The 21813-nt window shown below is 33.6% G+C and overlaps 3 protein-coding genes across 3 annotated transcripts; 1 reads left to right on the top strand and 2 right to left on the bottom strand.

Moving 5' to 3' along the window:
- Window positions 1-1479: 1479 nt before the first annotated feature.
- LOC113871840 (G-type lectin S-receptor-like serine/threonine-protein kinase LECRK4) lies at window positions 1480-10015 on the top strand. The gene is made up of 7 exons (XM_027508936.1): window positions 1480-2646; window positions 2735-2848; window positions 3281-3819; window positions 4285-4431; window positions 7485-7502; window positions 7729-9176; window positions 9279-10015. The coding sequence occupies exons 1-7, from the start codon at window positions 1480-1482 to the stop codon at window positions 10013-10015; spliced, it is 4170 nt and encodes a 1389-aa protein (XP_027364737.1).
- A 1312-nt stretch (window positions 10016-11327) lies between these two features.
- LOC113872511 (primary amine oxidase 2-like) lies at window positions 11328-14461 on the bottom strand. The gene is made up of 5 exons (XM_027510120.1): window positions 14295-14461; window positions 12764-13148; window positions 12546-12659; window positions 11580-12118; window positions 11328-11448 (listed from the first exon to the last, which is right to left on the bottom strand). Exons 1-5 carry the CDS (start codon window positions 14459-14461, stop codon window positions 11328-11330), a joined length of 1326 nt encoding a protein of 441 aa, XP_027365921.1.
- A 3974-nt stretch (window positions 14462-18435) lies between these two features.
- LOC113871841 (primary amine oxidase-like) lies at window positions 18436-21769 on the bottom strand. Its single transcript, XM_027508937.1, has 5 exons — window positions 20979-21769; window positions 19827-20211; window positions 19604-19717; window positions 18850-19388; window positions 18436-18640 (listed from the first exon to the last, which is right to left on the bottom strand). The coding sequence occupies exons 1-5, from the start codon at window positions 21767-21769 to the stop codon at window positions 18436-18438; spliced, it is 2034 nt and encodes a 677-aa protein (XP_027364738.1).
- Window positions 21770-21813: the final 44 nt, after the last annotated feature.

Consider the following 21813-nt stretch of genomic DNA (forward strand, 5'->3'; position numbering starts at 1 on the left):
GAAAAAAAGGTATCTAGTGGATTTGGGCTGCCACCTAAGTCCAAAAAAGAGAAGTTTCTGTTCAATTTTTACTTTCTTTTTATCCGGTCATTTTTCTCTTTCTCTCTCATTTGCTTTAAGATCAATCCGGTGTTGTTATGTATGTATGAAATGATATCAAACGTACAACTTGCTCTTGATTATCTTTAAATACGGTCTACACTATATTATATGTTTATTTTAGTGTGTTTTGCTTTAAAGAAACAGTAATGAAAAGCATATCTCGTAATACAAACAAACTATGAACAACAACAATCCATCTCAATTCTCGTAATTCAAAGAAATGGTTTTAGTTTAGAGCATCCACTAATTGAACTTTGAATATTATTATCCTCGACAATTTGAAAGTCAAAGCTTCATGTGTTTGTTTAGCCGGCTATCTGTCATGACGTGATATATTTCCCACCTGTAACCACATGTCAAAATTCCATTATTTTGGTTTGAGAATAATGTAAATAAGATTTCTGCGGGAATTTCTATTCAAATTTTTTATTTGATGTCAATGATTCGGGTAAGATTTCTTTTATTAAATTAAATACTTAAATTGTTCATCTAAATATTTATATGTCAATTGTCTCTCTGTTTAAAATGGAAAGATATCTCTGCACATTAATTTGATAAGTATTTACTCTTACATAGACTAAGTACTTAATTTTTTATTTGATGTCAATGATTATGGTAATATTTCTTGTATTGAATTATATAAAAGGTAAATAACACTATGAAGGACCAAACTACATTTAAAATTTTCGGAGAACCAACTTGAAGTTCGTTATATCTTTGAAAAACCAATTAAGTATTCCATTGAATAAAGTCAGTAAGATATCAATTGGACTAAAAATTATAAGAATGTTACGGATATTAAAATAATTGTTTATAATGTTCCAAATTATCAAGTCATTCTTAAAGCAATGATGCATAATCTTACCTTATCAGAGAAAGCGAGTAATTTACTGCTTGCTCAAGTATTAATCATTCTTAGAAGTTAAAACTCAAATTTCACGTGGTTCATTAAGAAAGAGCAACATATGTCGTCAACGATAAGCACGCGAGTGATCACATCTCTTTTGTTTCACTGAAGAGGTAAAGCAATCAAATTAATCAATTATTCTTTCTGTGAATGCAAGGAAAGAACATATATACAGATATTGCTGAAATTCAAACTTGTGCTGCTCCCTGCTCTAAAATAAAGTCTTTTTTCTTTAATAATGAAGATTAAATCAATAACCTCAACATAAATCATGTCCACCTCAACAATAAAGAACGTGAGGAAAAAGATGTGCTGCTAACATTCCTTTTAAAGTAATGGAATCCCCTTGGAATAAATTAGGATACACTTCAGAATTCTTCGTTTCCATATGACACAAAATTGGTTCTATAAATGCAACATGGAGGTCTTATCGTACTATATATCCCAACGTCAACAGTTTTATGGAAAACATGATCACATCAACGTTTGAGAAAACAGCACCGATGTTTGCTCAATGTGTAGTTCTAGCCTTTTTTCTGAGATTCAGCTCCATTAATAGTTTGCCTCACCCTTTAGACCCTCTCTCACCTTCTGAAATCAACAAAACAAGGGACATAGTTCAAGGATCTTACCTTGGTGTTATTCCTAATCTGACCTATCATTTTGTGGATGTGGAGGAACCAGACAAAAAGGATGTCCTAAAGTGGCTAAATTCAAATACAAAGGACGAGTCTATTATTCTTCGCCAAGCCAAGGTAGTTGTTCGAGCCAAGGGTGAGACACACGAGCTTGTAGTGGACTTAACAAGAGGGTCCATTGTATCGGATAAAATCTACACAGGTCATGGATACCCTCCTTTGACATTCCGTGAGCTTTTTCAAGCCAGCAAATTGCCACTTAAATATCCCAAATTCAAAGAGTCAATAGCCAAAAGGGGCTTGAATTTGTCTGCAGTTTCTTGTGTACCATTTACCATTGGTTGGTATGGAGAACAAATCACAAGGAGAGCCCTCAAAGTGGTATGCTTTTATAGGGGAGGATCAGTAAATGTGTGGGCAAGGCCTATTGAGGGAATCACAGTGCTAGTTGATGTTGATTCAATGCAAATTATTATGTATAATGACAGGTACAGGGCCCCTTTGCCTAAAGCTGAAGGGACAGATTTTCAATCTTCAAGTAGCAGCAGGCCTAAAATTTCTGCTTCCTGTAATGTATCAGATATTGGGTTCACCATCAAAGACCATGTAGTCAAATGGGCTAATTGGGTTTTCCATGTTGGGTTCAATGCTAGGGCAGGAATGATCATATCAACTGCTTCTATATTTGATGCCAAAAAGCAAAAGTATAGAAGAGTGCTATATAGGGGTCATGTATCTGAGACATTTGTTCCTTACATGGATCCTACAAATGAATGGTATTTCAGGACTTTCATGGATGCTGGAGAATTTGGTTTTGGACGTGCAGCTGATAGCTTGCAACTGAGGCTTGATTGCCCGGGCAATGCAGAGTATATGGATGGCTATATGGCTGGACCTAATGGAGAAGTGCAACAAGTACCCAGTGCTATTTGCATTTTTGAGAGGCATTCCGGCAATGTAGCTTGGAGGCACATGGAAATCAACAACCCCATCAAAATGGTAAGTTTTTAGACTTTGTTTTCACTTCTGTTTTTAAGTATTTGGAATTTCTGTTTTGCTGTGAACACACTTTGCTGTTTTTCTGTAGATAAGAAATGGAGAGCCTGAAATTACTTTGGTGGTCAGAATGGTTGCTACTGTGGGCAACTACGATTATGTTCTTGATTGGGAATTTCTGAGAAGTGGCAGTATAAAAGTTGGGGTAAGATTCTTCTACCAAGTTTTCTGAGTAGATTCATAATAGGGCATTCTATCTTATAGGAGCTCATGCAATTGGTTGAATTAGGGAAGGAAATAGAACTCAATTTTAGTTTCAGTGTGGATCAATCAATTTTAAAATACCTTTTCTTAAATGATCTCTGCCATAGTGCGTATACTTGGGAATTTGGAAAATTAGCATTACCCATACTTCCACCCCTCTTGATGAATTTTATAACTAATGTCAAAGATGTATGACACAAGTTATATTATTTTGGTTCTTATCGGTTGTTCTGTTATAATTTGTTATTATTCAATTACAAAAGAATGACTACGCTTTACGATAACATATGATATTTTTGATATATACATTTGTCTAGTTTAAGTCAAACAAAAATGACACTTTCCCTAAAATAGTTTATTTAATCATGCATAGGTGGATCTGACAGGCATAATGGAGATGAAAGCAGTACCCTACACAGAGAACGGTCAGATAAAAGAAAGTGTGTTTGGAACCTTGGTGGCAGAAAATACAATAGCTAATTATCATGATCACTATATAACCTACTATCTTGACCTTGACATCGATGATAACAGCAACTCCTTCATCAATGCCAAGATACAGAAGAAAACGGCAACTGGCTTTGGAACACCAAGGAAGAGTTACTGGACAGTTGTCAGAGAAATTGCAAAGAGGGAAGCCGAGGGTAGAATTCGGCTCGGCTTGGAGCCAGCTGATCTTTTAATAGTCAACCCCAACAGAAGGACTAAGCTGGGGAATCAAGTGGGCTACCGGCTGATCAGTGCACAACCGGTTACTTCTCTCTTGTCTGATGATGATTTCCCTCAAAGAAGAGCTTCTTACACAAAGTATCAGTTGTGGGTCACTCCCTATAACAAGTCAGAGAGATGGGCTGCAGGGTTCTATGCTGACAGGAGCCGTGGAGATGATGGCTTAGCCGTCTGGAGCCAGAGGTAAACTACACAAGAGAATATTTTAATGCAATAGTTTCATATTAGTGTGATAAAATTTAAATTTTGTTTTAATTAAAAATTACTCAAAATTCATATTTTTTTCTGCATGCTTAATTAGACCCTTTTATTTTATTTTATTTAAACATACTTCTATAAAAAACAATGGCTCAATTAGTCACAATTTTTTTATTAATTCATTCTTAATCTTAGGTAAGAAAAACAAAAATAAAAACCGTGAATAGTATTTATGCTTATGAAAATGATAATTACGAGGTAAAAAGAAATTAATGAAAGATTGTCTGTACGCATTAAAATACCATGTTGTCTAATTCCATTATTTTCACTTACAAGAAAAGGTTTGAAGTGTGTGTACTTTCATATAGTTACTTTTTTTCAGTTAACTCGTGGATTGAACTGCATTACCGATTTCTAATTTGATCAAGTGGATGATCGTGATTCACGCAGGAACAGAGAGATTGAGAATACAGACATAGTGCTATGGCACACAATTGGGATCCATCACATTCCTTATCAAGAAGATTTTCCAGCAATGCCAGCAATTCATGGTGGATTTGAGCTGAGGCCTGCTAACTTTTTCGAAAGTAGTCCATTGCTTTGAATAATGCTAATAGCTCTAATTTATACAAGCATGTTCATCTAATTAACCAAACCAATAGCCAAGCATTATTCATGAATCAAAACAAGATGAAAAGTACAATAAAAACTTACACTTTTATTGTTCTTTCAATATTTTAAAGTGTAAGCATGTTCTTGAACAAAAAATTAAGTGAAATTAAGGGAAACTAGTTTATTTTCATTTTCCCTCTACTATGTTAAATTATTTGAATACTTGGAATTCTATGAGAATTAAAAAATGTCCAAAGTGCTCCATATGATATCTTTTAAAACTGTGAAGACTTTCATTTTCAAATGACTATTTTGATCGTTTCGATTCCAAATATTTTGTATTTCCATGATAATGTATATCGAAAGGGATTCAAATATTTTCAAATATTTTTCTTTTAATTAATTGATCAAAGAGATTATTCACGGGTGTCATTATGAGTAGCTTTTGAAAAATTTGATGTTGAAAACATTAATGTTATAAAAAAATTATTTGTACTTAAGAATGATATTTTCAAAATAAATTTAATTAAAATTAAGTTTATTTAAATGATATAATCGATTTATTTTTTAAAATTATTTGTACTTAAGAATGACATTTTTTAAAAATTTCTTTTACCCAAAATAAATTATATTGTTATCTCCTAAACTTAAGACAAACTACATCATATGCCTTTTTTTAGTTATAGAAAATTTAACTACATATAGTTCTTTATAAAATAAATGTAACTTTGTTGATATTAAATTCACAATTTTTTATTGAGTTTAATTTTAATGTACTATTAATGTAAAGATTTTTACATTATCAATCAATTAAAATATATTGTAGATATTATTTTTATATTAATTATTATTATAAAAAATAAATTTTGCCAATAAGAGAATCTATTATTGGATAATAGTGTAAAAATAGCTATATCGTCAATGTATTCAAATTATTCTTTTATTTTAAAAATAAATCTATATCACACAAATGTTTAGATGATATATTTTTTTAAAAAATTATCATTTAATTTGTAAAATATTTCTCATAAAATTATCAAAAAAATATTTTCTCAAATAAACTTATCTAAATATATTATTAACTCTTTATGAATTTTACAACAATTAAAACTTAAAAGTGATATAAATGTGATAAATTATTGTATGAATTTAAATATAAAGAAAAACTATTGAATGATTAAAAGTAAATTTTGATTGGAAAACAAATTAAATAGATAGTTTTATTTATTTATTTTAAATGAATCATCAAACCACAATGTTTTAGAAAACCACATTTACTTCTTTTTTTTTTGTCTTGAAAATCACAATTACTTAAAACTAACAATGGAAGCCACTTCACACCATCTAGACAAGCAATATGTAAGAAAAAATGATCAAGAAAATTCCAATATTTTGTTCTTTTCTTAATTTTAGTTTTGTCTGTTTTCTATTTTCAGGACTGATAAAAAATATTTTACATTTTTAATCATAATCATCATCATCATCCATTAGAAGAGCCGATAGTACTTTCAGCCCCGCCAACACGAAAAGGACCCGCCTAACACAAAGCCTTTGAATCACTTTTTATTTTAAAAAAGGATGAGCAATAAATACAAATAAAATAAGGAGTTTTTTTACATTAATAAAATAAAAAGAATCGAATATGATATGTATACATTAAATTAAAAAAATTTACAAAAATATTCTAATTTAAATTATACAGAATTCAATTAAAATCAACTTTATTACTTTCATAGTTATACGTATTATATAAGTCGATTTACAGTAAAACGTAAAAATAACGTTTAAAAAAATATTGACAAACAATATGTAATATTGAAAAGAATTGCATATGAATAGTCCTTAGAGTGTGTCTAAGGGGTTAGTTGCGACTGTGGTATTGTCAAATTCATTGTTGGCGGTGGTTTTGGAAGATAGTGAAGAAAAGAGGGTCCTGAGATTCAATTGAAAGGCGTTGTTAGCTGTGGTTCTGTTGCTCGAACAACTCTACTCTAGAAAGGTTGGGAAGAAGCTAACTAGGACAAATGGAAAGAGAAGCTTGAGGCATTCCAAGCCATGATCAAGTTAATGGGTCCTTTACTACTTTACCGTGGATGATTGGAGTATCGCATGTTGCCAACTATTGATTTTTACGTTATCTTGTTAGAATCAATTTAAATTGACTTATGTAATACGTATAATTATGATAATAATAAAATTAATTTTAATAAACTTTTGTATAATGTAAATTAAGATATTTTTATAAAACTTTTTAATTTGGTATATACATGTAATATTTATTTTTTTTTATTTTATTAATGTAAAAAACTCTAAAATAGGAGAGAATGAACAAAAATGCTGCCTACTTTCCATAAAAATTGAGTGAAAAACATAAGTCAACTTCCGGTCATGCTCCGTAACTCATCTGCTGTCTGCTAGACGACTGGTTTATACATGACATCTTTAGTCAAAAGCAGAAAAATAAAAAAAAGGGATTTCTAAATCTGAATTTTTATAAAAGATTATAATATTTAGTATTATTAATTCATATAATTTTAAATATTGTACGTTTTAGCACACATTTAAGAGACAAAAGCTAATATCATATGTTTAGAGATGTAATAAAACTATTTACATATCTTTTTTAAACTATCCGACCTTTCGAATTAATTGTTATGACGTAATATTAAAAACCTCCATGATTCTTACAATACCTTTTTAAATAAAAGTTAAATTTATACATAAGGTAGCTAGGTAAATAAATTTATACAATTTAAAAGTTAACAGCGTAAAAAATTGTTTGTGACTTTGGCGTCACCTACCTCTCGAGTCAGTATTAGCGATGAACAAATGGTTAAATAATCAAGGAATTATGACACCTGTGCATTGTATTTTGACTTAAGATGGGAAAGTTGGACTAGGCTTATTATATTAGCCAGTAAGTTTCCTATGTATGGGACTTGGAACAATAATTTACGTCTTTCAGTAGCACCTTATACAACTTTTGTTGTTTTTTTGGGTTGTTTCAATCAAAGATTTCACATTGTTACGTACTGAAGGGGATTGCGCACAGTTGAGCCTATCTGAATTTTTCCTTCAAGAACTGGCCCACTTGCAAGACTCTTCCCCAACCATGATGATCACAATGCATGTGAAACAAGTACAAAATGAACTTCAACTTCTACCACATTAGCCATATCCTGTGATCTTTCTTCTCTGCCAAAGAATGGATGTAACCACTAAATTCCTTGGTTATTTTGTGGCTCTTTCTCTGCTCTCCTTCTACTCTGGAGCTCAAAGAAGCACCAACAATTCGATTGAATTAGGCTCTAGCCTTGTTGCTGGCACTAATTCATCATGGCGATCGCTCTCTGGTGATTTTGCTTTTGGGTTCTACCCTCTTGGTACTGGTCACTATCTTGTTGGAATTTGGTTTGATAAGATTCCACAGAAAACACTGGTTTGGTCTGCAAACCGTGATGATCCAGCTCAAATTGGCTCATCCATCACTCTTACATTGAGTGGTCAATTTATGCTGCAACATCCGAACAAGGCTTCATTTCCAATCTACAATGGTACACATGCAACTGCTGCTATGATGCATGATGATGGGAATTTCATCTTGATGAACTCTCTTTCAAACATCATCTGGCAAAGTTTTGATTCTCCAACAAACACTATTCTACCGGGCCAAACTTTGAATATGGGTCAGGCACTCTATTCCAATGCCAATGGAACACAAGACTACTCAACCGGGCAATACAAGTTGGAGATTCAACCTGATGGCAACATTATTCTCACTGCTTTTCGGTTCGAGGGTCCTTCATATTGGTACACTTCCACAAAAGATAACACAAGTGTGAGACTTATCTTCAACAACATAACAACATTTCTATATGCTGTCAATGGCACACACAACATATATAACATGACCACAGCCACGGAAGTGCCAAACCCAGTTGAAGATTACTATCATAGAGCAGTGATCAACTATCTTGGAAATTTTCAACAGCTGATTTACCTTAAAGAAAGTGGAAACCATGCGTGGAGAGTTATATGGGAGGCCATAACACAGCCTTGTACAGTAAATGCCATTTGTGGGGTCTATGGCCTTTGCACTTCACCTGACAACACTACAGTCAATTGCACATGTTTGCCTGGATACACACCCTTTGATCCAAGTGTTCCCTCTAAAGGGTGCTATCCCAGTGTGGCCATGGATTTGTGTTCTGCAAATTCCTCTGCATCAGACTATACAGTGGTAGAAATTCAAGATTCTGACATACCAAACGATGAATTCTTTGATCTGCAAAGATTAGATTCCTCTGATTTGGACAGTTGCAAGAAGGAAGTGATGGATGATTGTTTCTGTATGGCTGGTGTTCTGATTAACTCGGTTTGTTATAAGAAAAGGACACCTATTGCAACAGCCAGAATAAGCATTCCTGCAACTAGCAATAGTGTAGCACTGATTAAAGTTCCTCAGGCTCACAAAAACAATGAAAATGATGATTCACCTTCTCGAGTCAGTTTGCTAATAGCCCTCTCAGCATGCTCCTTACTTGCTATTGTGTTTGCAACTATTGCTATATATCATCACCCAACATTTCGCCATCTCATGCAGAAAGAGGCACCCCCAAAGCCAAAGCCTGTGGACATCAACCTAAAGGCATTTTCGTTCCAAGAGTTGAGAGAAGCAACAAACGGGTTCAGGAACATGCTTGGCCATGGAGCCTTTGGTTCGGTCTATAGTGGGGTTTTGAGCTTGGAGGGTGAACAGGTTGAGGTTGCTGTGAAAAAACTGGAACAGGTAGAGGAAAAAGGTGAGAAAGAATTTGTTAATGAAGTCCAAGTAATTGGTATGACTCATCATAAGAATCTTGTGAGGCTGTTGGGTTTCTGCAATGGGAAGAATCATCGTCTTCTTGTTTATGAGATGATGAGAAATGGGGCACTGTCCAATTTTCTTTTTAAGGACGAAGATAAACCCAGTTGGGAGCGTAGAGCCAAATTTGTTCTTGAAATTGCTAGAGGCTTGTTGTACCTGCATGAAGAGTGTGACCCCCAGATCATCCACTGTGACATAAAGCCACAAAATGTTCTTCTTGACTCAAATTACACTGCAAAAATTGCAGATTTTGGACTGGCAAAGTTACTAATGAAAGACGGGACTAAAACGAGCACAAGTGTAAGAGGGACAATGGGATATTTGGCACCAGAATGGCTCAAAAATGCACCTGTCACTGCAAAAGTGGATGTCTACAGTTTTGGCGTCATGTTGCTAGAAATCCTATTTTGCAGAAGGCACATTGAGTTGCATCAAATTGAAGATGGAAGTGAAGGTGGTGATGACATGATACTTATAGATTGGGTTCTGTATTGGGCTAAAGAAGGGAATTTAAGAGACATTGTGAGCCATGATGTTGAAGTTGTGAACGATTTTAACAGGTTCGAGAGAATGGCAATGGTTGGATTGTGGTGCCTTTGTCCTAACCCAACTCTAAGGCCATCTATTAGAAAAGTGATAAAGATGTTGGAAGGAAATTCAGAAGTTGGTGCTCCACAACTGTTTGATGAGCAAATGTTGTAACCAAATGTTATATACACTTCATTTTGTTGTTTTATCCAATCCTGATGTAATCTTCTCTATGCTGTTATGTCGGTGGTTATTAATTATAACTTGAGCTCTGATTCTACGACTTCGATCAACCAAAGCTTGCCCAGTGCCATTTCAGCTGTATATAGGTGTTGTTATAGTTGTAAATTCATGATGAATAGTGGATATATGAAGATGTTTATGGCTATGCTTTTCTTGTTAGGTTAATTTTTTTTTAAAAATATGTCAAGTCATAAAAATTATTTAAATTAAATAAATAAGTTAAATTCAGAATTTTTATTTAAAATATAAATTTGATTTGCTTAAGATAAAGTTTAAATTGACTTAACCCGCTTGTAGCCCAACTTTGATGTTTACTGTTAATCGATTATTGATTGTAAGCTACCAATTAATCACATTTTCTAATAATATTAGTAAGGAGGAATCGATTTAATCCTGAAATAGAAAATAATATATTGGATACTTTAATTAAAGAATATTGTACTCTATATTTATAAAGAATTATTTAAAATATTCTTTACTCTTTTAATAACTAGATAAAAAAATTATTAAGTATTTTTTTATAATATATATATAATTTCTTGGGAACTATGTTATATTAATTTCACTAATTTAAATTACATTTGAATGATAAACTTACAAAAAGAAATAAAATGAATCAATAAAAAGAATTTTATGCATTCAAATATTGTGTTACTTTTATTTAAATATTTAATTGGAGCTTGTAATAATAATAATAATAATAATAATAATAATAATATCTTGATTTCATTTAAAGTCGTTAATCCTCTTAACTCCTAACTTATTTAGGGGATAAGTTTTTGACCTTTTTAAAAAGGCTTATCACAAGTAGGCTTCTAAATAACTTTACAAGATATGTCAGAATTTAAAATTGGTCATACTAGACTTAAAAAATAGCTTATATTAAATAAATAGAGCAGATTTCAGCCTTACATTTAAAAATTAAGTTAAGACTCAAAGTACGTTTGATTTCTTTTTTAAAAACAGTTTTTAACTTTTAAAATAAAATATAATATAAATAAAATCAAACAAGCTGTGAGTAGATCAAATCTATTTCAGCCCCTAAATGCAATCTGCGAATGGGATATCATTCAATTTAACTTAGGGCGTCAAATAGGTTGACGACAGTGCTTTATCAAATGGTTTGCTAATCCTTCTTATTTCAATGAGTTATTTGAGCCAAATGCTACCCAACTAGAGTTGAGAAGTGAAGCTAGGCCAGTGCATAAGCTTTGGTGATTTTGTTTTAAGGACCGGGTTGCTCTCAAAGAAATTGGTATCCACCACTCAACGTTGGCATGACTGGAAAATCTTCTTGGGAAGGAACATGGTGAAATCCCAATGTGTACCACAATACTATGTCCTTAGTCTCAATCTCTCTTTCCCTGCACATTCAAATCACAATGCCTAAATTCGACCATTTTACATACATTTAAGAATTGAATTGTTTTAATAAAAAAGAAGTTAGAATTGGATCAAGAAGATTACTCATTAATAATTTAAGTCATTTACACACCTTAGACAACAAACAGCCAAAGTATCATCGCCTCTGCTGCGATCAACATATGATCCTGCTACCCGTTGCTCAGATTTGTTGTATGGTGTGACCCATACATTATAATTGGTGAATGCAGCTCTGATTTGTGGATAATCATCAGTCAACAAAAGTGGGTGCACCACTGAGCCTGGAAGCAAACGGTACCCAATTTTATTTCCTTGTTTGGTCCTCTTATTAGGATTTACCACTACTAGCTCAGAAGCCTTGAACCCCAGGTTGATTCTGGCATCAGCTTCGGTTTTAGCTGTTTCACTTACAACTTTCCAATAACTTTTCCTGGGTATGGTATGTTCTTTCACTCTTACAGTCTCTAAATTAGACTTGACAAAGGAGTTGGCTTCACCATCAATGTCAAGGTCAAGATGATAGGTCAAGAAGTGGTCATGGTAAACACCAATAGTATTATCTGCTAGCAGTGTGCCGTAGATGTCCTCTTTTACTTGATCCGTGTTGGTGTATTTCCCTGCCTTCATCCCTAATATCCCGGTAAGCCCAACCTATTTTAAAATATAACAAGCAGAAAGGTTAAGATTAACAGTAATTTGCAAAATAAATACTAGAGAGTAAACTATTATTTTGGTATCTGTTTTTTCTGAGCTTTATTAACATAGTCCTTAAATTAAGAAAACATCATTTTAGTCTCAATCGTGAATATTTTAGTCTTTATTGTTAAAGAGATAAAAATAAAGTAAGAAGAGATTGAAGTACTGTATAATTATAGGAAGATCAAAATGAATGAATAAATCATTTTTAAAACTTTTGAAGGTACCATTCACGAAGAACAAAAAGCGAGTATCCCCAAAATAGAGTCCACTACACATATATATATCTCCGAAATTTGCTATTACAAAATTGAATAAAGAAACGAAGAATCCAAACTTCTCTCATCATAAAACATTTAAAGCTTGGTTTATAAATGCATACCCCAAGTTTGATGCTGCCACTGGGTTTAAATTCCCAATCTATGACATAGTCGTAGTTGCTCACAGTTGAAACCGTTCTCACCACTAGGCTTACATCTGACCTCACCTCAGTTATCTACGAAAACAAAATCACAATGAATATTTAACAACTGAGGAAAAAAAAAGGAAATGGAAAAAGAACAAAAGAATAAAAATAAGAGTAAAAAAAAAAAAAGTTACCACTTCATCTGGGATTGCAGTTTCTGTGTGACGCCACATGATATCACCAGCATACTTTTCAAATATGCAAAAAGCATTGGCTATCTTTACAGGAGTACCATCTGAAGTAGCATAGTATGCATCTAGGAATGCAGCATTGGCAGGGCAATCGGTGAATGGTTGCAGTGAGGACATAGTCTTTCCAAAGCCATATTCACCACAGTCAAAGTAGGTTGTGTAATACCATTCCTCAGTTGGGTCTTGATATGGGACATGCAGCTCTGATATGAATCCTCTGTATAGTACCCGTCGATATTTCTGCTTCTGGAGATCATATATTGATGCCAGAGATATTATTGGACCAAACTGAACGTCGAATCCCACATGGAAGACCCAGTTCGCCCAACTGATTACACAAAATGGTAAGCATCAAAGCAATATATACAAAGCATCAAATCACTAAAATTTATTAGAAATTATAAAAATTATAAGAGAAAAACTTATTTCAGAGTAAAATTTATACAATTTTTAATAAATTTTAACCAATCATTAAAATATATTAAATAGTGTTTTATAAACATTTCTTTGTATATAAAATTATATCAACAATATAGTTATATCTTGATTATTTAACACAATTGTATTAACGAGATATTATTTTACTAAAATATTTTTTTTTTCAAAATATTAGTTTCTTTTAAAGTAAGGGAATATTTCAATCCTTTTAACATTAAATGAAACTAATTTTTTTAGGGCACATAAGCTTGATATATTTTAGAGAGCTAATTCTAATATAATTTTAAAAAAATACTAATCACAGTTTATAGAATTAAATTTAAGTAATTATTGATAATAATTTTATTACAAAAAAATATTTATTATATTCTATATTTTAAACAAAATTTATTGGTTTTATTTCTAAAATCAATTTTAAAAATTAATGTTAATAAAATTGTATAATTAGACATAAATTATGAAGGTAAGAAACCAATAATATTCTTATATGCTAAGTGCTTTTGAGTTTTTATAATATATATTTTTACTTACTTTCTTACATCTATATTTTATCTTTCTTTTAATAATCAATTGCATTTTTTTTGTCTTTCCACACAATACAGACCCAGAATGGAAATGGCAGGGGTATAATTTCCTTCTTTTCTTTTTTATGTGGGGGAAGGAGTACACATCATAATGGGTAAAGAAACGACTAACTAGGTAACAAAGTAGGGTAGCGTCCATGGCCGAAGTGTTTCCTTTATGACCGACCATTGTAAGTGTAACAGTGTCTCGTAAACTATTTTAACAGCTACAGAAAATTCCATGGCCGCTCATGCCTAAGGACTCGTTATGCCCTCGCGAAAGAAATGTCTTTTTCATATTGGCATATATGATGATCCGAAATCGCTGATAGGTGACTAAAGCCGAAGTAAACGAAGATGGGGAACCGAGATGTTATATATATATATATATATATATATATAACATCGTGTGAATGTATTATTTTTAAAAATTAAATAGAAATTCGTAGCTCTTTACCAAGAATAAATGGTACCTTACAGAATGGCCGTCGATGATGAATCCAGGTCCACCACTTTGCGTGCAAGATATTCCCTTCAGTTCCGGGCCAAAGAGTGGCTTCAGCTTAGAAGCTCTATAGTCAGTGCCCTCTGCTTTGGGCACCGCAAAAACATACCTATCATTGTATCCAACAATTTTCATGTCGTCCAAGTTAACCACAGCTGCCACTCCCTCCAAAGGCCGAGCATAAAAATTAGCATTGCCATTTGTGTAATAACACTTAACCTTAACGTTCCTTTTAGTCTTGGTTTCTCCGAACCATCCAATGGTAAAGGCACCACACACAACCTGTGATATGTTGAGACCCCTTTTCTCTAAAGACTCTTTAAACGGCTCGTAGCTGAATGGGAGCTGTGATGCAATGGTTTGTTCTTCAAAGGTGAGTAGGGGGTAGCCATGTCCTTTGTAGACTTTGGTTGAGATGATGGAGCGAGTTGACAAATCCACCATGATCTCCAGGGACTGTTTTTGGAAGCGGGCTACGACAAAGGCTCGACGAGGTGGTGGAGAAGCTTCCGTTTTGGGCTTTGGGTTTGAGGATAGCCATGAGAGGATTTCGGGCTTGTTGGGCTCGTCCAATCCAACGTAGTGAAAGGTGAGGTTGTGGCTTGTAGTTGATATTGGGTATGATTTTTTTACTACGGTTCGGACAAGGTTCAGCTCCGAAGGGGTTAGAGGGTCAAATGGATGATGATGTTTGCATTCTGTGGTGCTCCAAAAGAGTGTTTGGACAATAAACACGAGCATGATCATCGTCGGCGTGGCTTTATCCATAGCTTTTTATGTCCCAAATCAAGAGCCGCTTTCTTGCTATTTATATCCTAACTGGCAAAAACTTTCATAGATATAAAAAATGCCAAATTATACATTTGGCCATGTAATTTTTTTTTTACTTTTCTCGATTATAATAAGTTTCAGTTAATCATTTAATTTTTAAAAGTAACTCATTTTTCTATTAACTATACTAATACTATTAATTTTTTTAATTAATTTCTTAGTCATTGTTCATAATACTGTACTTTTATTCGCTTCTTTGTGTGTTTTTTTCTTTTTGTTGAAATTAAGTGTGAACAGAATCACGCACATAATATGAATTATGAGTAAATTAAAAATTTATAAACAGATGAATTTATGTACTTATTATTTTAAGATTTTAAATTTTATCGTGGTATTCTACACTTGTGAAATTTTTATTATTTACTTTCTTTCCCAATATCCGAGCTGGTGACACTAGATGAATTTGAGCTAGTAACATTCATGTGCAAGAAGATGTGAAATCCAAAATGTAACCTGATAACCAGTAAAACTAGATTGAAAGGCTTATACAACTAATACCAGTTGATAAGAAGTCAGCTATAAATTTAGCTAGCAATCCTGTATCACATGATATACCGACCCACTAAATTACAAGTAGTTGATATATTAACTAAATATTATAAAGAGAGACAGGTTTGAGAGGCTGAGAGTTGAGTTAGGTGTAGTATCTTTGAATACTTGAATTAGGGGGGAAGTGTTATAGTTAATTCAAGTAAAATTTTGTTAATTAGTTTGTATATCCAATTACTCTGTAAACAGATATTAGTTGAGTTTTGTAATAACAGAAAATTCTATTTCCCAACGCTTCTTCTCATCCTCGACATTATCCATTTCTACTGCACAGAAGAGGGATTAGTCCCAGAATTATTGCTGCACAGAGGTTGGAAGCAACTGAAAATATCATCGTAACCTGTCGCTTGGATGAATGGCTTTGCATGAACAATACATAGTTTGTAATTATTACAAATATTTATTACCGACCAAGAAACTGAACCTAAAGATAAAAATCGCTTCGGATGCTGCAAACGGGTTTCTTTTTCTGGTGTGTTCATATAATGCTAGACTTTTTGCCCACAAAATAAGTCAAGAACTCAGAATGCTATCTGGCAAGAAAACATAAGTAATACTGGCGGTGTTTATCAACGCTTTTGCTTGTAAAAAACAAAAACCGATTCCAACTGCAATATCCCCGCAAGCTGCCATCACTACATGATTCGGGTTGAGGTTGAGAGGGCACGTCAACTGACTCTTCCTTTCTTGGCTTTTTTTGCCTAAATATGATAATTTGAGAAACTATTTCTCAATTTCTCAATATAAGATTATTGGGAAACAAATTCGTATCCTGGGTAAGAATAGATGAGTGTCGTAAAAAGTATCAGCACACATTTTTTATTTTATTTTTAGTGTTGGTCTAATAAATAACGATACAAATTTTTTAAATATAAAAATAGCAGTGTCAAATGAATAAAAATTGACACTTATTTTTGCGACCATGTGTACAGAGTGTCGTGAAATAGAAATACGACACACGAGTGTTGGTTAAAATCAGTCCTGAGACTTGTGTAATTAAAAATTTTATATCATGATGCAGAAAGATAAAAAAATAATAGGCAGCTGTATTCTAGTTTCAGATGCACCAACCTTGGCTTTCTTAAAGATGCCTGCAGAAGATGTCATTAAGGGGAAGAAGCCTATGGTCGTTGTTGATAAGAAGAGAAATCTGATAATGATTCTAGCTCTTACTTTGGGTAGCATTTCATTGTTAAGTTTGGTTTTTGCGGTGTCCATTTGGATTACTTATAGGCGCCAAGTTTATAGATATACAAAGTTGTTGTCTTCATGCGAGGATCTGGGATTTACTGAAGAATGTTTTTTGCGTTCATTTTTCTTTGATGCATTTGAGAAATCAACTCGAGGCTTAACGGAAGAGATAGGTAGAGATCATATAGAATAGTTTATAGAGGTACAGTTGGTGATAATAACAAAAATATTGTTGTGAAGAGACTTGAGAGAATTGATGCTGAAGGAGAGAGGGGATTCCGAGCTGAAATCACTGCCATTGCTCGGGCACATCATGGGAATTTAGTTAAGGTTATTGGTTTTTGCATTCAAAGATCAAGGAAGCTTCTTGTTTATGAATATGTCAGCAAAGCAATGGGTCCCTAGCAAATCTTTTGTTCAACGGAGAGACGCTTCCCTTCGAGAGAGAGATTACATATAAAATTTTTAATTACATAAGTGTCCGACTGAATTTAACCGACATTTGTGTGTCGTATTTTTATTTCACGACACTGTATACGTGGCAGCAGAAAAAATGTCAGTTTTTATTCATTATTTTTATATTTAAAAAATTGGTGTCGTCATTTATCCTAAATACAGAATTTATTTTTTAATAATCTTATATTGAGAAATAGTTTTTCAAATTATCCTATTTAGGCGAAAAAAAAAAAAAACCTCCTTTCTTAAACCTGTCATGGGCTTAGGAATACGTATGATTATTCGGATGGCGTAAGTGTGAAATTATTATGAGATATATAATTCCAATAATTGAATGAAACAGGAATAACAATACGAACCAATGCCCATCTAATTATCGAATACTAAAAGGATTGGAATTGTTCATTAAGTATAATACTTCCTCCATTTCTTTTATCAGAAATAATTATCACTTTTTTAATCTTAAATTTAAAAATAAAGAATATTTTTAAATATATAAATTGCTATTAAATATTATAATTTCTATATCATTTATTGCAGCCTTCTTCCCTATCATGTAAAATTCCCACACTATATGTTGTACAGCAACCAATTCTATAATAAAAACCAACTTTAAAATATCTTTTGTATAAACAAAATTTAATTGCAATTGTTTTAGTGTTATTAGTGCCGTTTATTAATTAAAATTTATTCTAAAAAACATAATTATCATATTAATTTGTGAAATTATTTTTATAAAAAATTCAATCCTTAAAATTATAAAATATTATTTTAATTTCTAAAATTTATAAATGACACTCATTTTATATTTTGACAATTAAATTAACTTGTTTTCTTAATATATTACTCCTGAAAACATTGTCTCGCATGGGGACCATTATTTTGTCGATTGCGGTAAAATTATTCCTAAACAAGTAGATACATGTGTGGTTTCTTAACATGGCTGCATGTGTTTCTAACTTGAGTTATAATTTCAGTTTTTTTTTTTTCTTTCCATATGTTACCAAGAAAAAAAGATGTGTATAAGGTTTTGGATTTCAATAAACATATTAATTAGTTGCTTCAGCCAAAATGCAACCCAACTACTGTTGAGAAGTGCAATTAGGCCAGTGCATAGAATTTGGTGATTTCGTTTTAAGGACTGGGTTGCTCTCAAAGAAATTGGTCGGTCTCAGCTCAAATCCACCACTCAACGTTGGCATAACTGGAAAATCTTCCTGAGATGGAACATGGTGAAATCCCAACGTATACCACAATACTATGTCCTTATTCTCAATCTCCCTTTGCCTGCACATTCAAATCACAATGCCTAAATTAGACCATTTTACATACACTCAAGAATTTAAGTGTTTATAAAAGAGTTGGAATTAAATAAAAAAGATTACTCAGTAATTTGTGTGGAAGGTGTTTGGGTGTAAGTACTAGTAAGCAGTTAAGCATTATTACTCCATCAACTATAATAATTTTTATGGTATTTAGTTAGCAAAGTGACACACCTGCGACTCCAAATAGCCAAAGTATCATCGCCTCTGCTGCGATCAACATACGATCCTGCTACCCGTTGCTCAGATTTGTTATATGGTGTGACCCATACATTATAATTGGTGAATGCAGCTCTGATTTGTGGATAATCATCAGTCAACAAAAGTGGGTGCACCACTGAGCCGGGAAGCAAACGGTACCCAATTTTATTTCCTTGTTTGGTCTTCTTATTAGGATTTACCACTACTAGCTCAGAAGCCTTGAACCCCAGGTTGATTCTGGCATCAGCTTCGGTTTTAGCTGTTTCACTTACAACTTTCCAATAACTTTTCCTGGGTATGGTATGTTCTTTCACTCTTACAGTCTCTAAATTAGACTTGACAAAGGAGTTGGCTTCACCATCAATGTCAAGGTCAAGATAATAGGTCAAGAAGTGGTCATGGTAAACACCAACAGTATTATCTGCTAGCAGGGTGCCATGGATGTCATCTTTTATTTGATCCACGTTGGTGTATTTCCCTGCTATCATCCCTAATATCCCAGTAAGCCCAACCTGTTTCAAATTATGACATACAAATAAGTTAAGATTAAAAGTGCTTTGCATAATATTTTTAAACAGCATGTATAATCCTTTTTGAAAGCTTTTTGAAGGTACCATTCACAGAGAACAGAGAGCAAGTCAAATCTATTAAAAGATTGAATAAAGAAATGAAGGATCCAAATTTTCATTCATGCATAAAATATTTAGAGATTGGTGCATGTAAATACCCTAAGTTTGATGCTGCCACTTGGCTTAAATTCCCAATCTACCACATAATCGTAGTTGCCCACAGTTGAAACCGTTCTCACCACTAGGCTGACATCTGACCTCACCTCAGTTATCTACAAAGAAAACACAATGAATGTTTATCAACCAAAAAACAAAATGAAAGATGGAACAAAAAAAAAAGAAAAAAGAAATGAAACTGAAAGTAAAATATTAAAGAAGTACCACTTCATCTGGGATTGCAATTTCTGTATGACGCCACATGATATCACCAGCATACTTTTCAAATATGCAGAAGGCATTTGATATCTTTACAGGAGTACCATCTGAACTGGCATAGTATGCATCTAAGAATTTAGCATTGGCGGGGCAATCATTGAACGGCTGCAGTGAAGACATGGACTGTCCAAAGCCATATTCGCCAGAGTCAAAGTAGTTCGTGAAATACCATTCCTCAGTTGGGTTTTGGTATGGGACAAACAACTCTGATATGAATCCTTTGTATAGTACACGACGATATTTCTGCTTTTGGAGATCATATATTGATGCCAGAGATATTATTGGACCAAACTGAACGTCGAATCCCAAATGGAAGACCCAGTTCGCCCAACTAATTACCCAAAATGATCACAGTCAAAGTCAAAGCAATAAATATATACTTGTGTAGCTCTTGTTAACCAAAAAACAAAATACACAGTCTTGTGCTCGAAACAAAGAATAATAGGAAGCCATGGTGACATTAGTGAATGAAAGAGGATTATATGCTATCTTGTTCAAATATCCTTTTCATTTTTTTCAAAATATTATTTTTCTTTTAATGAAGGGTATTTCAATCAGTTATATATTAATTGCTTTTAGGGTCACTTATATAAGCTCGATATACTTTATAGAGCTAATTCTCCTATATAATTCTAACGTATAGGATAAAGGGCGAGAAACCGATATTCTTATACGCTATGCTAATCCTTTTGACACGTTTCTCTTGGGTAAATGGCAAAGAGAAAAATACGTACCACGTAAGAATACATTTCCTTACTTACCAGATAGCAGCATCCAAGGCCGAAGTGCATGCTTTCCTCATAAAATAATCACGTACACTACTCTCCAAATATATGCTCGCAGTGCTTTCCTTATATAATAATGTGAAAGATTATTGTTTCATTGTCTTTTTTTATGCATGGTGGTATTAGTTTATGTTCAAATTACTATACTAATGGACCCCAATCACGAAAAGAAAATATTTTACGTACTAACAGTATCAATTGATATTTCCTACTACATTGCAAGACTTGGTCGTGGCAGTCGAGTTTTGTGTCGTCATAAACAATAAAAAAACTAAAAGCACAAGCGTACAAAATAAAATATAATAAACGGTACCTTATAGAATGGCCGTCAATGATGAACCCAGGTCCATCGCTTTGCGTGACAGCTATTCCCTTCAGTTTTGGACCAAAGGGTGGTATCATCTTAGAAGCTCTATACTCAGTGCCTTCTGCTTTGGGCACTGGAACCACACGCGTATCACTGTAACCAATGATTTTCATATCGTCCAAGTCAACCACCGCTTCCACTCCCTCCAAAGGCCGAGCATAAAAATTAGCGGTGTCACTTGTGTAATAACATATAATCTTCACGTTCCTTTTGGTCTTGGCTTCTCCGAACCATCCAACGGTGAAGGCAGCACACACAACCTGTGATATGTTGAGACCCCTTTTCTCTAAAGACTCTTTAAACGGCTCGTAGCTGAATGGGAGCTGTGATGCAATGCCTTGTTCGTCAAAGGTGAGCATTGGATAGCCATGTCCTTTGTAGACTTTGGTGGAAACGATGGAGCGAATGGACAAATCCACCGTGATCTCGATAGACTGCTTTTGGAAACGGGCCATGACGAAGGCCCGGCGAGGTGGTGGATAGCCTTTGAGCTTGGGCTTTTGGTTTGAAGATAGCCATGAGAGGATTTCGGGCTTGTTGGGCTCATCCAACCCAACGTAGTGAAAGGTGAGGTTGTGGGTGGTCGTTGAGGTTGGATATGATTTTTGGACTATAGTTCGGACAAGGTTCAGCTCCGAAGGAGTTAGAGGGTCAAGTGGGTGAGGATGGTTGCATTTTACAGTGCACCAAAAGAGCATTAGGACTAACAAGAGCATGATCTTGGTGGTAGTTTCCATCGCTTTCTATGTCCATTATTATGAGGCCCGTGAGTGACCTCGTC

This window comes from Abrus precatorius, unplaced genomic scaffold, assembly GCF_003935025.1.
Source record: "Abrus precatorius isolate BTA unplaced genomic scaffold, Abrus_2018 Scaffold7, whole genome shotgun sequence".
Classification (NCBI taxonomy): domain Eukaryota; kingdom Viridiplantae; phylum Streptophyta; class Magnoliopsida; order Fabales; family Fabaceae; genus Abrus; species Abrus precatorius.

Coding starts and splice junctions, on each gene's coding strand:
- LOC113871840 (XM_027508936.1), top strand. CDS start 1,480: ATGATCACATCAACGTTTGAGAAAACAGCACCGATGTTTGCTCAATGT. Junction 2,647..2,734: donor TCAACAACCCCATCAAAATG/GTAAGTTTTTAG, acceptor GTTTTTCTGTAG/ATAAGAAATGGAGAGCCTGA. Junction 3,820..4,284: donor TTAGCCGTCTGGAGCCAGAG/GTAAACTACACA, acceptor TGATTCACGCAG/GAACAGAGAGATTGAGAATA.
- LOC113872511 (XM_027510120.1), bottom strand. CDS start 14,461: ATGAAAATTGTTGGATACAATGATAGGTATGTTTTTGCGGTGCCCAAA. Junction 12,119..12,545: donor GTGGCAGCATCAAACTTGGG/GTATGCATTTAT, acceptor ATTTTAAAATAG/GTTGGGCTTACCGGGATATT. Junction 11,449..11,579: donor TTGGCTGTTTGTTGTCTAAG/GTGTGTAAATGA, acceptor TTGAATGTGCAG/GGAAAGAGAGATTGAGACTA.
- LOC113871841 (XM_027508937.1), bottom strand. CDS start 21,769: ATGGAAACTACCACCAAGATCATGCTCTTGTTAGTCCTAATGCTCTTT. Junction 20,212..20,978: donor ATTGACGGCCATTCTATAAG/GTACCGTTTATT, acceptor TTGGGTAATTAG/TTGGGCGAACTGGGTCTTCC. Junction 19,718..19,826: donor TTGCAATCCCAGATGAAGTG/GTACTTCTTTAA, acceptor TTTTCTTTGTAG/ATAACTGAGGTGAGGTCAGA.